The 12,823-nt window shown below is 41.9% G+C and overlaps 1 protein-coding gene across 1 annotated transcript in view; it reads right to left on the reverse strand.

Moving 5' to 3' along the window:
* The window catches only part of prex1 (phosphatidylinositol-3,4,5-trisphosphate-dependent Rac exchange factor 1), a 78,816-nt gene that overhangs the window by 43,612 nt on the left and 22,381 nt on the right, over positions 1–12,823 (reverse strand). Inside the window, exons 4-9 of the mRNA XM_031736108.2 lie at positions 10,225–10,329; positions 7,924–8,025; positions 7,659–7,820; positions 4,301–4,434; positions 3,880–3,995; positions 2,100–2,249 (exon numbers count right to left, since the gene is read on the reverse strand). Coding sequence (XP_031591968.1) covers positions 2,100–2,249; positions 3,880–3,995; positions 4,301–4,434; positions 7,659–7,820; positions 7,924–8,025; positions 10,225–10,329 — 769 coding nt within the window. The remainder of the gene's footprint in view (positions 1–2,099; positions 2,250–3,879; positions 3,996–4,300; positions 4,435–7,658; positions 7,821–7,923; positions 8,026–10,224; positions 10,330–12,823) is intronic.

Genomic DNA, 12,823 nt, shown 5'->3' on the forward strand with positions numbered 1-12,823 from the left:
CGATTCTGCTCCAGCTGTCAGAGTTTGTCTTGTACTACTCCTCATCTTCCCATGCTCACTGGCACGAGATAAAACCCTATCACGGTATCCGACGTCCGTTTTCTCTTAAACTACCACAAAAACACTGATACGACAACACCTCTTTCAGCTGGCAGTTGTTGAACAATGAAAGTCCTTTTTTGGGGGGTTGGGGGGTTTTAAAGGGAGACATATGTCTAACACAGTAAAGGACTGGAGCAAAAAGGAGAAAAAAAAAAGCTACAACAAGTAAGCCATGTCAAGAAAAGTAATAATGCATGCAGGGAGAGATGTGAAAAGGATCGTTGCCAGGATTTATTACAGTAAAACATGCTGCTGTCTAGACGGGTAAAGAGCTTGGAAGAAAGGTAAGCACAGTGAAAGCAGAGTGTACGGCAGTGAGGGTAACAGAAGGGGAGAGAGTAGGGAAAATTGGGAACTGTGACTGATCTGGCATCTGTTAGCCTCAGGTCGATTTCCGCCGGGTTGAAACTCAACACCACAGGCTGCAGCACACTCCTTCATACTCGTTCCTTTTCTGAAACCCTTTCATCACAGAATCCGACGCCAATAACGTCAAACCCGGCTCCAAATCCTTCAATGGGGTCCGAAATTGCAGATGTAATTGAAAAAAAACGACTAAGGTTTATATTGACTAATTGTCCTCCGTTAAACAGCAGACACAGCTGAATCTTCATTCATTTGGATTCAGCCAAATCATGTTCCGACTGCTTTTGATTTTTAGCCATCAATGTTATCAAGTGGCCCGTTTTGTGCCCCAGCAAAACCAGTCAAAGCCTTTTACACCGTCTAATTCGGCGAACATAACAAAGACAGATGGCTGGTGCTGAACAGGTGGGGACACATTTGGAGGCAAAAGAGGAAAGTCAGAAGTTGAAAGGAAACAAGAAGATCGCTTTTCATTGCTAATTACAAAATGAGTGGAAGTGGTGCTGGGGTTTTTATTTTCTATTAATGAATGAACACGAAGTGCATTTGACTCTCTGCATATTAATGCAAATATGTGCCACGATCACTTCCTCATGACACTTCAAGGGGTGCCAAAAATGCAGACACAAACGTTTTACTACAGTAAAAATAGATGCAGATTCATTAAAGCACACTTGTTTCACTTTCTTTGAAAAGTGAAAGCTTTTCTATTTTAAGCATTTGACCAGGATGCCTTTTTTATCCTCTTTTCTTTGTCAATGAAGATGTTTGTGTTGATAGTAAATGCTCTGATTTGCCAAATGTGTCACTGTCACTGATTTCTCTTTCTTTCTCTAGCAGCCTCTACCACAAGGGTCAACCAGGTAACCTCCCAAATGTCATGTCACCTAAGCGTCTGTTTTACAAACAAAGGCAGGCAGCTCATTCAAGGTGGGACATGGCTGCGGGATGTGAACATCGTATCCAGGTCAGAAGCATATCCACAGTCATTAGTGGGTGCCAGCTGAGGTGCTTTGATAGTTTGGGTATATAGAGTGACGCCGACATGTAGGGCAGCTTACCAGGCAGCAGCAGAAGCTGCCAAACAGGATGGTTACAGCTAAAAATCAGGAAAAGCAAAAGCCAAAACAAGCTCCCACACAGAGACTTCAAAGTATCGGGCATGCTATTGAACTGACAAATGATTCCTAGAACATTCAGAAAAAAGGCAGGAAAAGTACGTGTCTAACAAAAGTGATAACTGCATTCCACTAAAAACAGTCATGGTACTGGACATGCTGAATCTTTGATCCCGCATACCGGAATGTATTAAGTAACATTAACTCCACCTGCGTATTCCCGATTCACATCTATTCTTGGAAAGAAAGTAAAGAATGCGGCATGAAAGATAACGATTAGAAGAAAAACGGAATCTTGCAGATCAAGAAAAGCAAGACTTTCAGCGTGTGACTGAGAGCAGCAGGCAATACATACAAACACAGTGAAACAAGCCAACAAAGGGAAAACAGAGTCGCTCTCATACGCAGACTTTATTGCAAAAGCATGATTACAAAATAAAAGGATTCTGGTTTGTTGCCATCTGCCCCACAAACTAAACAGTAGAAATGGCCTTTTAGAAAAATGCCACTTACTCTCTCTTTGCTCCCGTTCCCTCAAGATGGCATCCAGCCACTTCTGCTTGTCCTCGGCGTTTTTGGCCATGCAGACAAACCACTTGTTTTTTGCTGTGTTGTGGATCTTCCACCCATTGGTCACTGTGTAGTTGTTGCTGTGATAGTCCGCTGGGAAGCAAAAAGATGAAAGACTTAGAAAAAAAGAAAGAAAAACAAAAGACTCAAAGACACTGTTAGGCTAAGGTGACCTTGCAGTTTTTTAAGGCTCAAAAACAATTAAAATGTTTAACTGTAACAGGAACCTCAAAAGTAAGTAAAGAAAATAGTTATTGCAATCAAGTCACGTGTAAAATTAGCATTAAAGCTATCTTTAGAGAGGATTTACAACCTCATGGAATGATTTACAAGCCAATTAAGATGACACAGATGCACACTAAGAGTAGTGAAAGGACCGTTTTTTCACCGACTCGACAAAAATCGCTCCTTGTACCCCTTTCTAATTTTATCATCCATTTAGCTGCAGGTGAACAGCTACTGAATAATGAATGGCCGCTGGTAATGGAGTGCATTAGCTTCACGCTCAAAGGTCATAAAAATAGATCAGATACTACAGATCACAGGGAGCAGAGCCTGCTGTTCCATGGGAGTTCGGGTGGAGGTGTGTTGAAAACACTCCCATACTGTGCCAAGACCCTTTTCAGCCACTCAGACGGAAAAGAGGGATATGCAGTATATGCAGCAGACCTCATGGGACAGCTACAGTTTGCAAATGAAGCGTTTCTTTTATCTCTTAATTTTTGCAAATGTGAAGACATTTGCCCTAATTTTACAACAAATTACCTAAATGAATCAAAACTTAAGTCACCTTAATATAACTGTGTGACTAAAGGTTTCAGGTCACTTGATACAGTTTATTTCCACTCCATCAAAGCTGTCAGCATTAGATAATCAGATAATCTGTGTTCTGAGAGTTCATACATGTATGCATTTCCAATGAGGTAGCCCTAAGTTCTGCGAATAAGGCCTGTTTTTCTTTGTGGTTTCCCTCTCAGCAACCTAAATGTGACAGCTAACATGCAGAAAAAGGTCATGTGAGCTTGCAAAATAAATTGCCAGCATAGAAGAGAGAGACAGAAAAAAAAAGAGGAAACATGTGAGCGGAAGGACCGAGCGTTTCTTCATCAGGGGACAGCGAGTACCAACCCAGCATGGTGCCTCGCAACTAAACCACAAGAGCAAAGCAGGCACAGGGGTGACCGTATCACTCCAAGGCTGCAGATGAGTCGCGCGTCTCTGGTATGATATCTCACCCTGAATGAGAGTACAATAATTTTATCACCTAGCTCAGGATTGCGTTTTTGCACTTGAGATTTTTATCAACACCTAAACCTATTCCTGCGTTGTTGACATCAAAAAGGTGGTATATGAGTTTGTGAGCTACATCCTGTTTGAAACCAGGCGCACACATATGATACTCCACCCTAACTGTCAACAAAGTACCTGATTCATTTCCAATTGACAGTTTTTAAAAGGCACGGTTTTATGAACAAAGACCTGAAATCAAAAGCGATCAGTGTATGCAAATAGCACCTCTACCGTTGTTGCACAATGAAATTTTCTACACTGGCTTGATTATTTACAACAAAAGAGAAGAAAAAGGGAACAGATAAAGAGACTGAGTTGCCTCATAAATAACAAGAACCTCGTGAGAAATGGTCCAATATATACTCTGGAAGACTTGAATGATTGACAGCATATAGAAGGTCTTGCAAGGTGACGCTGCTGGGCAAACACAAACCTGTTCCATCCTCCACATTTTCCACCTCCATCACCTCTGTGTTGATTCGGCCCCTGAACACATAGAGAGGCCCGTTGATAGACTTGGTCCTCTTGGTGGACTTCTTTCCAGAAACCCTGGAAAAAGGACAAACACAGCGGTTACAGTCAGCAGGGAAAACATCCGCTGATGCCAGTGCCATGTGTCTGGAGGACATTCACATTCATAAAGTTGCAGGTATTGGATCCAGCAGACACACGTAGGTGTTTTTGTTTTGCTTGCATGCTACAGATGCGTCTACATTAGCAAGAATGTGGGCATTTGCTCTAATTTTCCACGTCTGGCTTCCTTACGCTGCTGGTCTGCTAATAAAAATAAAAAAGGCCTGAATGCTTTCTTGTTCTCACTCCTCTTGGCACACTGTTTTGAAGGCCTCCCTTACCTGGACTTCCTTTTGCAGTAAACCAAAAGGTTATCAAACAGGAAGAAGACACGTTCCTGGATGTTGCCTGCTGAAATTTTCAGAAGATTTCCATGAAGCAGCAGCTCTGTGCAGATATCTGTCAAGTTGGTTCCCTGGAGGAGAAGAAGCAGAAGCAGAAGAAGAAGAAGAAGAAGGAGAAGGAGAAGAAGAAGAAGAAGAAGGAGAAGAAAGAGAAGAAGAAGAAGAAACACAAGATCAAAAGGGAAGATTGGTCATGTGCTTCAGTGGCTGTTTATTTTATTAGAGGAGAGCATGGAAACTGTTAGTACTCCCAGTACAGCAAAACTGACAGCTGACAGCAAAGAAAACACCGCTGCCTGCATCAAAACTTAAAGAGTTCACAACCTCAGTGAAACAATATGAAATTCAACTTTGACACTCTGACCAGTTTGTTTTCATTCCATCCTCAATGATAGGAAAGACTGAACACAGCTGCCCCACCCCCCTCCGCTCATCTTCATTTTTACATTTCTGGAGTTCAAAAATATAAAAATATGAACTGTGTGCTGCTCCAAGCTGGGACAATTAGCCTCGCGCTGCTTAGTCACTGAACTTGTGATGGGGGGGAAACAAAAACACAAAACACATTTTAATCATTTATTCTCCTCTCAGGATGTAAATGTATGCACACAAAGAGCTAAAAATATATCCCTACATATAAAAACACACCTATATAGATACAGGTAAATAATATATGGATAGAAGCTGAGTCATGACACGAGTCATGAGTGCGGACTGTAGGTGCAAGTGCCACAGCCTTATTCTGCAGGGAATCAGGTACAAATCTGTGAATGGCAATCATGCTGAGCGAGGTTTAAAAACCATTTTAAAAAGCCCCACCCATCACAATGCACTCAAACAATAAGATGTGTTACTCTGCCGCCAACCACTTTCACAGGGCGTGATCAGCTCTTACAGAAAAAGCCGTTTCTCGTCAGCTATCAAATGGACCACAACGCATTAAGACTGAAACAGCTGTTTCTCTTGAAACAGTGACACAAACGTTATGCACTGAACGGACAATCTTTGTGTTAAACACAAAATTTTAGATTACACATATGTGTGTGTGTTGATAAATAACACAGATTGTTAAAATCAAGATGTTCCTTCCCTCTAAACGTATAAGAGCAAGCGATCTAAGAAACCCTTTACGAGGCTGTTGACATTAATCTGGATGTGCTGGAAAAAATGCTTTGTGACTGACCGCAGCATGGTGTCTAATTAACATTCTGACAGATTGGCTGAACTTGAGGGCCAGTTGCTAATATTGTCTCGGCCTGTTTATTTTTAGAAAATCATTTTTCTTCTTTTCATATTTTCAGCTAAGGAAGAAACCATGCACTCGCATGTTCCTGCACAAGACACGAATGACCAAATGTCAAACATTAAATGATTGAACTTAGCCTGGATAACGTTCTATAGAGAAGGCCTGAGGTCACACACAGCTCGCTAAAGCTGTCAAAACAAGGCTACCAAGTAATATAATAATAACTCTAAAAGACAACTCATTACTCATTGTTCAACAGATCCTTCCACTCCAAATCATCTGGAACTAAACACACCCATGTGTGGACTTCGGACACCTTACTCCCTTTAGCCTGCAGGATACCATATCACCCTCTGTCACGTCAGCCAACAGATCCGATCTGGGCTTTAGTGTCATCTTTGAAGTTTCTGACTCCAGTCCACCAGAGACTTGTGGAAACCCCCACAGTGAGCCACACCCACTCTTAAGCATTCATAATTGATTTTCATGATTACACATCTGTGATAGATGTGATATCTCCAAAGTTCATAGAGAGAAAAATGATTCTTTGAGCTTTTCTTATGGTGCAAAATGACTGGGCTTGGGGAGGAGCTCATGTTTCACGCTCATGTTAAACTGCACCAGGCTGGGGTTTGCTGGGAATAGGTGCAGAGAAAGGTTGGACCTGCAACAAACATGTCTGAGTTTACCGCCACATGATGCATGACTAAGTATGCAAAGGGTACACATGCGTGCACGTGCGTAGTGAATCCAAGCAGTAATGCGTTGCTACAACCAGCGGCCTCCACCATTAGGGCTGGAGGTGATTAGCCTTTGAGAGTGGCTGGAGAGAGGAAAGAAGAGCGAGACTAATGCTGTTAGGTTGAAGGCTCTACAGGGGGCACGGTCAGAGTAAAGTGCCTTTCCATGACTCCTTCTTGTGTTTAGAGGAAAAGAAAAAAGTTAAATCAGAACAATTACAGCCTGATTTTAAATTTAAAGTAAAACTCTAACACAGGGGACAATTCTTATATTTAGAAATTAAACTAGAAATCATTTAAATTATCCATCATCCTACATGGATTATGTCAAAACAAATAGTGAATTTTTTTTTTTTGCATGTTTCAAGAGCAGACTGACTCATTTAACCGACGGCACAAAACTGAAAGTTGTATCATTTAAAATATTTTAAACCTTAATGCAAACTACTTCTGTACATTTGAGAGTTCACGAAACTCACTGAATAATTTCTCAGCATATTCTGCCATCCTGATTGGCTAACTACATCAGCACCACTTCCTGTGGTCTATAAAGGACATGGGACATTAGAGTGGTTAAAGCTTAAACCAAGTAGCACTGAAAAACATAACTGATAAGCTGAAAACCCATTTGCTGTTTTTATTTCTATTTTTCCAGAGGGACAGCTATCAGAGTCAAACTGCAACCTCTTTCAGAGGGAAAGGCAGTAAAGACAGGGAAATGTTTTGGCAAGCAGATAGTGGGATGTCCCAGTGCGGCCCCTTCTCTGGTTCCATCCCTCAGTTTTGTCTTTTCTCTCCTCCAAAAGGTCCTACCACATCACCATCCCAGTACATGTGAGACTGAAGCCCTGCTGCTTAGGTCTCTTCTGATTGGGCAGCAAGCCCTTTGGCATCCCCCTCAGCACCCTGTGTGGGTGGATTGTCCCAGTGGTGCCCGCTAAGACAAGGCCTCTGTTGTGGTGGGTGAGGGAGGCGTGCAAAATTCACTGGACCCTTCACAAGGCTCTCAAGCCCTGTCTGTGGCCCCTGTGCTTAAAGCAGTGATTTGGCTGCAGCGGAGTTTAACTGTTAAGATAGATGAGGACAGCAGAGGTTGAGGTCTTTCTCAAACAAGTCGAGCTGTTTTTGTTGCGGTTATTATGTCACACGACACTTTTCCCCCCTTGATTGCTGAATCTGTGAGAAAAATCATGTCTGCATTGCACTTTGGGATGCACTCATCAAGACTTACTCTCTCTCCTACAATTTCTACTCTCTAAAATGTCACGGCACCAAACCTCTTCTCACTGTTGTTCACTCCTCTCCTTACCTCCCAGCCTTCGATGTGGGACTGCAGCTGTTCCAGGGCCTCTAGTTTCTCCATCTGCCTTTTAGTCTCATTGATGTTGGAGCAGACGGCCTTCATGGCCTGCAGAGCCTCCTCCACCGCCGGATAATCTGCATGCTTCTTGGGAGTCCTCTTTAGCAGCTCCTAAGGAAGAGGAAGATGGAGGTTTTGAAAATAAGAGCTGTTTCTGTTTATTATTATTATTTGATGCCAGGGTCATTATTTTATTGTAGCAGGTGCACAGTACCTTCAGCAGCAGGGGGTACTTGCAAATCCTCTGAATGGGAGTGAGGAGGTAGCCCTCCAGGGGAATATCTGTGCTTTTCTTCCCTCCGAGCAACATACAGTGCTTAAGAAGAAAGGGAAATAAAGATTATTAATAACCTCCCCCACCAAAAAAAATACATGTTAATGCACATTGTTGTAGAAATGATTATGTGTCTAAACATCAAGTTTAAAAATCTTGTGTGTAAAGCAAAAACAAAACATGCTTCTCTTTATTTTTTCTATTTTAAACGTATGTTTTGTTTTTTGGGGGCGTGGTTTCGTGCAGAGTTGAACATCCCTCTTATTTTGCTTCACTCAGAGGAAAGCAAGGTTGAAATGTTGCTACATTTCTTCTGCCTCACTAGTGGAAACGCCCTCAAAAACATCCACTCTTTTCAACAAGGATCACTTTGAAACCTCCATAACGTCACCTCATCCCACAGAATATTTGGGCTTTGAAAAAAAGACCCCCTAAGCAGCTGAGTATGGGTGTCTTTTTTAGAGTAAAAAGGAAAAAAAAGCGGTTACAGTTACAGTCATGGTTTCTCTATGCTTGATATTTTTTGCTAGAGTGCATCCTGTCAGTATACTGTGAGCTCGCAGGATGGGAAGAGAGATTAAAAGCAGCCATGCCGATAAACCACCAGTGTTTATCAGTGGGTAGAAATGTAAGAGATCAGTTTAGAGCTAAATAATCTCCTCGTAATACCCTTCTAGCAGGAGAAGTCGGTGCAGGGGGTTAGGCTTTTTCCAGTAGCATTTTTGATGGGAAAATGTGCAACTTTGGAATTCCACAAATTCCTAATGTGTTAAACACTTGCCTCTCGCCACTTCTCACCCACACCGCCGCTCCTATACAGACTTTCTCATGCTTTCATTCCCTCTTATCTTTTGCTTATTTGTAATCTGCCCGCTTAAAAACCAGAATTCCCTCTGCTCTTCATTCTGACCTCCTTTTTGCTTTCACTTCGCTTTTCTCCGTAGTCTTCCAATGCAATTAGCACTTGCAGTTTCTGGGTACAATTTCAGAAGCTCCCTCAGTTGTGTGATTAAATTTGGATGGAGACTGTAATCCAGAAAAAAAAATCCAGTGGGATTAAACATAGCTGGGGGGAAAAAGCTAATGGCAATACATATTATACTGCCTTTAAATTACCATGAAAATGATTTGTAGCAGTTAACAAACTAACAAACTGACAAATGTAGATGCAAAACTTGAATCTCTTCTAAATATAATTTTAGAAGCTTCCCATAATTTCTGTGCACACACGTTCTTGTAAATCTCAGTGACTCTGTGTCGTTTCTGTTTTGCTGGTTGTTGCTACACCAAACATGTGAGATCATCTGACAATTTGAGATTACAAAGCAGGTCTGACAACCACTTTAATACAAAAGCAGATGTTGTGCAGTGATTTTATTTTGGATTCGTTATTGTGGCGCTAGACCCAACCAATCAATTGCAGCATGACATGGCCAGGAGGAGGACGTGGGGGGCAGTGACGTGGGGGTGGGGGGTGCAGCGCAGCACAGCAACAGTGATCCTACTTTTCCCCACTCCTGTGGGTCAGAATAAAACCATGGAAGCAAACCATCAGGCAGTGACAAACGTGGGGCTTCAGATCTCTTGGCCAATCCCAGAAAGGCTGCCAACTCTCCACAGCTGGCTGGCCCAGGATCTGCACATGATTTCAGTGGCTGGACCCCAGCTCAAAGGCCTCCCCCCCTTTTCCCCATTCTAAAGTTGATTGTCCAGGGCCCAAAGGTTTGAGTGTCAAAACACGGAAACAGCTGGCAGTGGAAACACTACGAGAGCAACAATGCATTAAAGTGACCTTGATGCTGGTCGCATCCTGTCCGCGCAGGAAGAAACATTTGACCTCATTTCGGTTTCTGCCCTTTATTCAAGTGTTAACATGGAAGTGGAGGTGATATGAATGAAGGAGAAAAAAAATGAGGCGGATGATGAAGAAATAAGCAAGATGAGGCTCTCGGGAGGAAAGAAATGTAGGGCAACGGAAGAAGGCAGGGAAATATACCAGCAAGAAAATAGGATGTATTATGGGACCAAAAAAGGATGCATGAAACTCATGAGGCATACAATAATGGAAACTTTTTTTGGAAGATTTTATTTTTTTATTATTAATAATTATGAGGAGAGAAGTTAGAGTCATAACGAGAAAGGGAAGGAAGGCAATTAAATTTTAGAAGCAAGGCAGATTTGATGACTCGAGGAGCGTGCAAGGACAGGACAAGTCAGAGGAGAGGAGCGCTGGTGTCTTACCAGTAGGAAGGTCCTTATGTCAGGGATCTTGTTCAGCTCCATGAGAAGCCTCAAAGCCTTTTCATGGTTACTGCAGTACTCGCCGTATACTGAGAAACTGTCCCTCTGCAAAAAAATAATTAAAAAAAAACAGGTTCAGGGTTGTATGCCAGGGACTTTGTAGCCAATCTGACTAACTAGTGTACACATGATCAATCTACCAAGACAAGGACATTTGACAATTGAGAGCAGAAACTGGGGAGGAGCCTTCAGATGATGCTGTAGTAGTAATATGTCAACACACTGTTTATATCACATCAGTGATTGAAGCTACACAACAAGGAAATTTAGCAGCGCATTTACCCCTCACTGCTCTTTTCTCCAGGCTTTCAAACAGGGCTAGTATTTAAGCAGACCACACCGCCGAGGGCGCGCAGCTCAGCTGCTCTCAGGTCAGTACATCATCGAGTCATGCTGAGAACTCTCAGAAAGCAGCATGAGGTTTTGTTGTGATAACACCAATTAGTTTAATAGCGCGTGCACACACACGGAGAACAACACGCTTTAGAACCACTTTCTTCTGTTGTAATGTAAATATTGGAGCTAATGGCGTGTGTCTCTGCAGCTATAAGAGCCGTCATTATTCTATTCGTTATGCTTTATGTCGTTACACTGATAAAAAAGGAAGAGTAAACAATGCATATGAAAAATGTTTAATTATTATTATTATTACCAGGAGAATGACTCTGCATTTAAAAATGGACCTAATTTTATTTACAAATATACTAGATTTCAAGTTTAAAACTGAGTGGAATAAGTCTTTCCAGTTTGGTGCATCATACACGGTACAAGCACGGCCGATTCAACAGATTTTGTAAATCACTATGACATAATGTAACGTAGTAAACAACAAGGGAAAAATGTAAATAAAATTCTCTTCATGGGCCATAGTGTCCTGTACTTAAACAAGTAAAAAAATCTCTTATCATGAATTACACACATATGATTTGAGAATAGACAGACTGGTAAACAGAGACACATCAACAAACGCAAACTGGAAATACTGTCTTCTGAGCTGACTTAAATTAAACGTAGGTGGTTTGTAATTAAGTGAAGATGACATGGATTGCAAATAGACAAAAGACTACAGCAGAAATACTTTCATAACTATTTCAATCGTGAAGCAAAAGCATTCATCGACATCCTTTGTCACACTTCTCTTTTCAAAAGTAGCATGCGTCATAGGGGAAATTAACATATAAACTACATACAAGATATAACAGTTCCTCTTTTCTTTTTTTTTAAGATTATAGTGTCACACTGTGCAACAATGCAAACAGACACCCTAATGCAGAAGCTTCTGTCGGGTTGCCATGTTCTTTTCTTTACAATACGTAATTCAACACTTGAGCCGGTGGATACACAGTGTCCCGTGAACTGCATTATTTATGCAACACACTGTATACAGCAGCATACACGCCTCATCACAGCTGAAGTTAAACTTACACCCTGTAGCTTATAAACACCTCATGTATTCTTGGGAGTGTTGTAGTAATTGGGATGTGAAACTTTGTGCACGGTGGGGCCTGATGTTGAGGTCTAGTAAGTGAAACTGTCACTTGAAACAGCTTTGTAAGTGAAATCCAAAACTGCAGGTGCGTGGACGCCACTTTCAGCCTTAATGTGCAATTGCCTGAAGGTGTTCGCATTCACATCTGGCCAGGCTACAATGCTGCAAAAGAATAAACAATACTCAGTCACTGATGGCACCTTTCAGATAACAAAGGCCTGCCAAACCAACTTCCTGTAGATGCGGATGTGCAAAACAACCATGCACGTGGTTTTGCGCACGCACACATACACAGCTCGCCACTCAGTTTGCATGTGCCTGTTTTTACAACCCCCAACCCACTGGCGGTGACAGCATCAGCCAAACAAAGCTAACAGCTCTTTTTATAGAACCCCTCTCTACTCCATCTTATTTCCTTTGACCAGGGAGAGCTGAAACTCTTTTGTAGATGTTTACCACAAGTAGGCTGCACAGTGTAAACGGTGGGGATCTTTTAACCACACAGGGAGGACCACAAACACACCCAAAGCCACTTTTGGCATGGGAGCACTGAACTACTGGGAGCAGCAGCTGGGTTGGCATATGGTGTGAAACCCCAGATTCTGTCAAACTGACTTAATACAGCACGCAGCTCAAGAAATCCTTTTGGTGTGCTTGTTCACACATAGTGTATTCAACAGTGGCACAGTAACAAGGGCTATTACTATTGCTACTAACTCTGCTACACATGCCAAGAGTTCTAATCATGACAGGATAGAATTAAAATCAACTGGGTTGTACAAAAAGCCCACGGGGAAAGCAATGCCTAGAGTTAATTAACTGAATTTACACATTACTGAAACAGCACAACAGTAATGATAAACAATCACACACCACAGAGCAGTGACTGAATTTACTCCTTCTGCTTTTGGCCTTCTCGATGTTTGTTTTCTTTAGTTACTCAGATAACTTGATGTGTTCTAGATTGCTGTAAAGCAGTGATCAGTGTATCATAGAGTCACTGCATCTTGTGGATAACATACGGTTATAGCTTCTGAGCTGCTCTGGGAT

This window comes from Oreochromis aureus, linkage group 20 (assembly GCF_013358895.1).
Source record: "Oreochromis aureus strain Israel breed Guangdong linkage group 20, ZZ_aureus, whole genome shotgun sequence".
NCBI classification, from domain to species: Eukaryota; Metazoa; Chordata; class Actinopteri; order Cichliformes; family Cichlidae; genus Oreochromis; species Oreochromis aureus.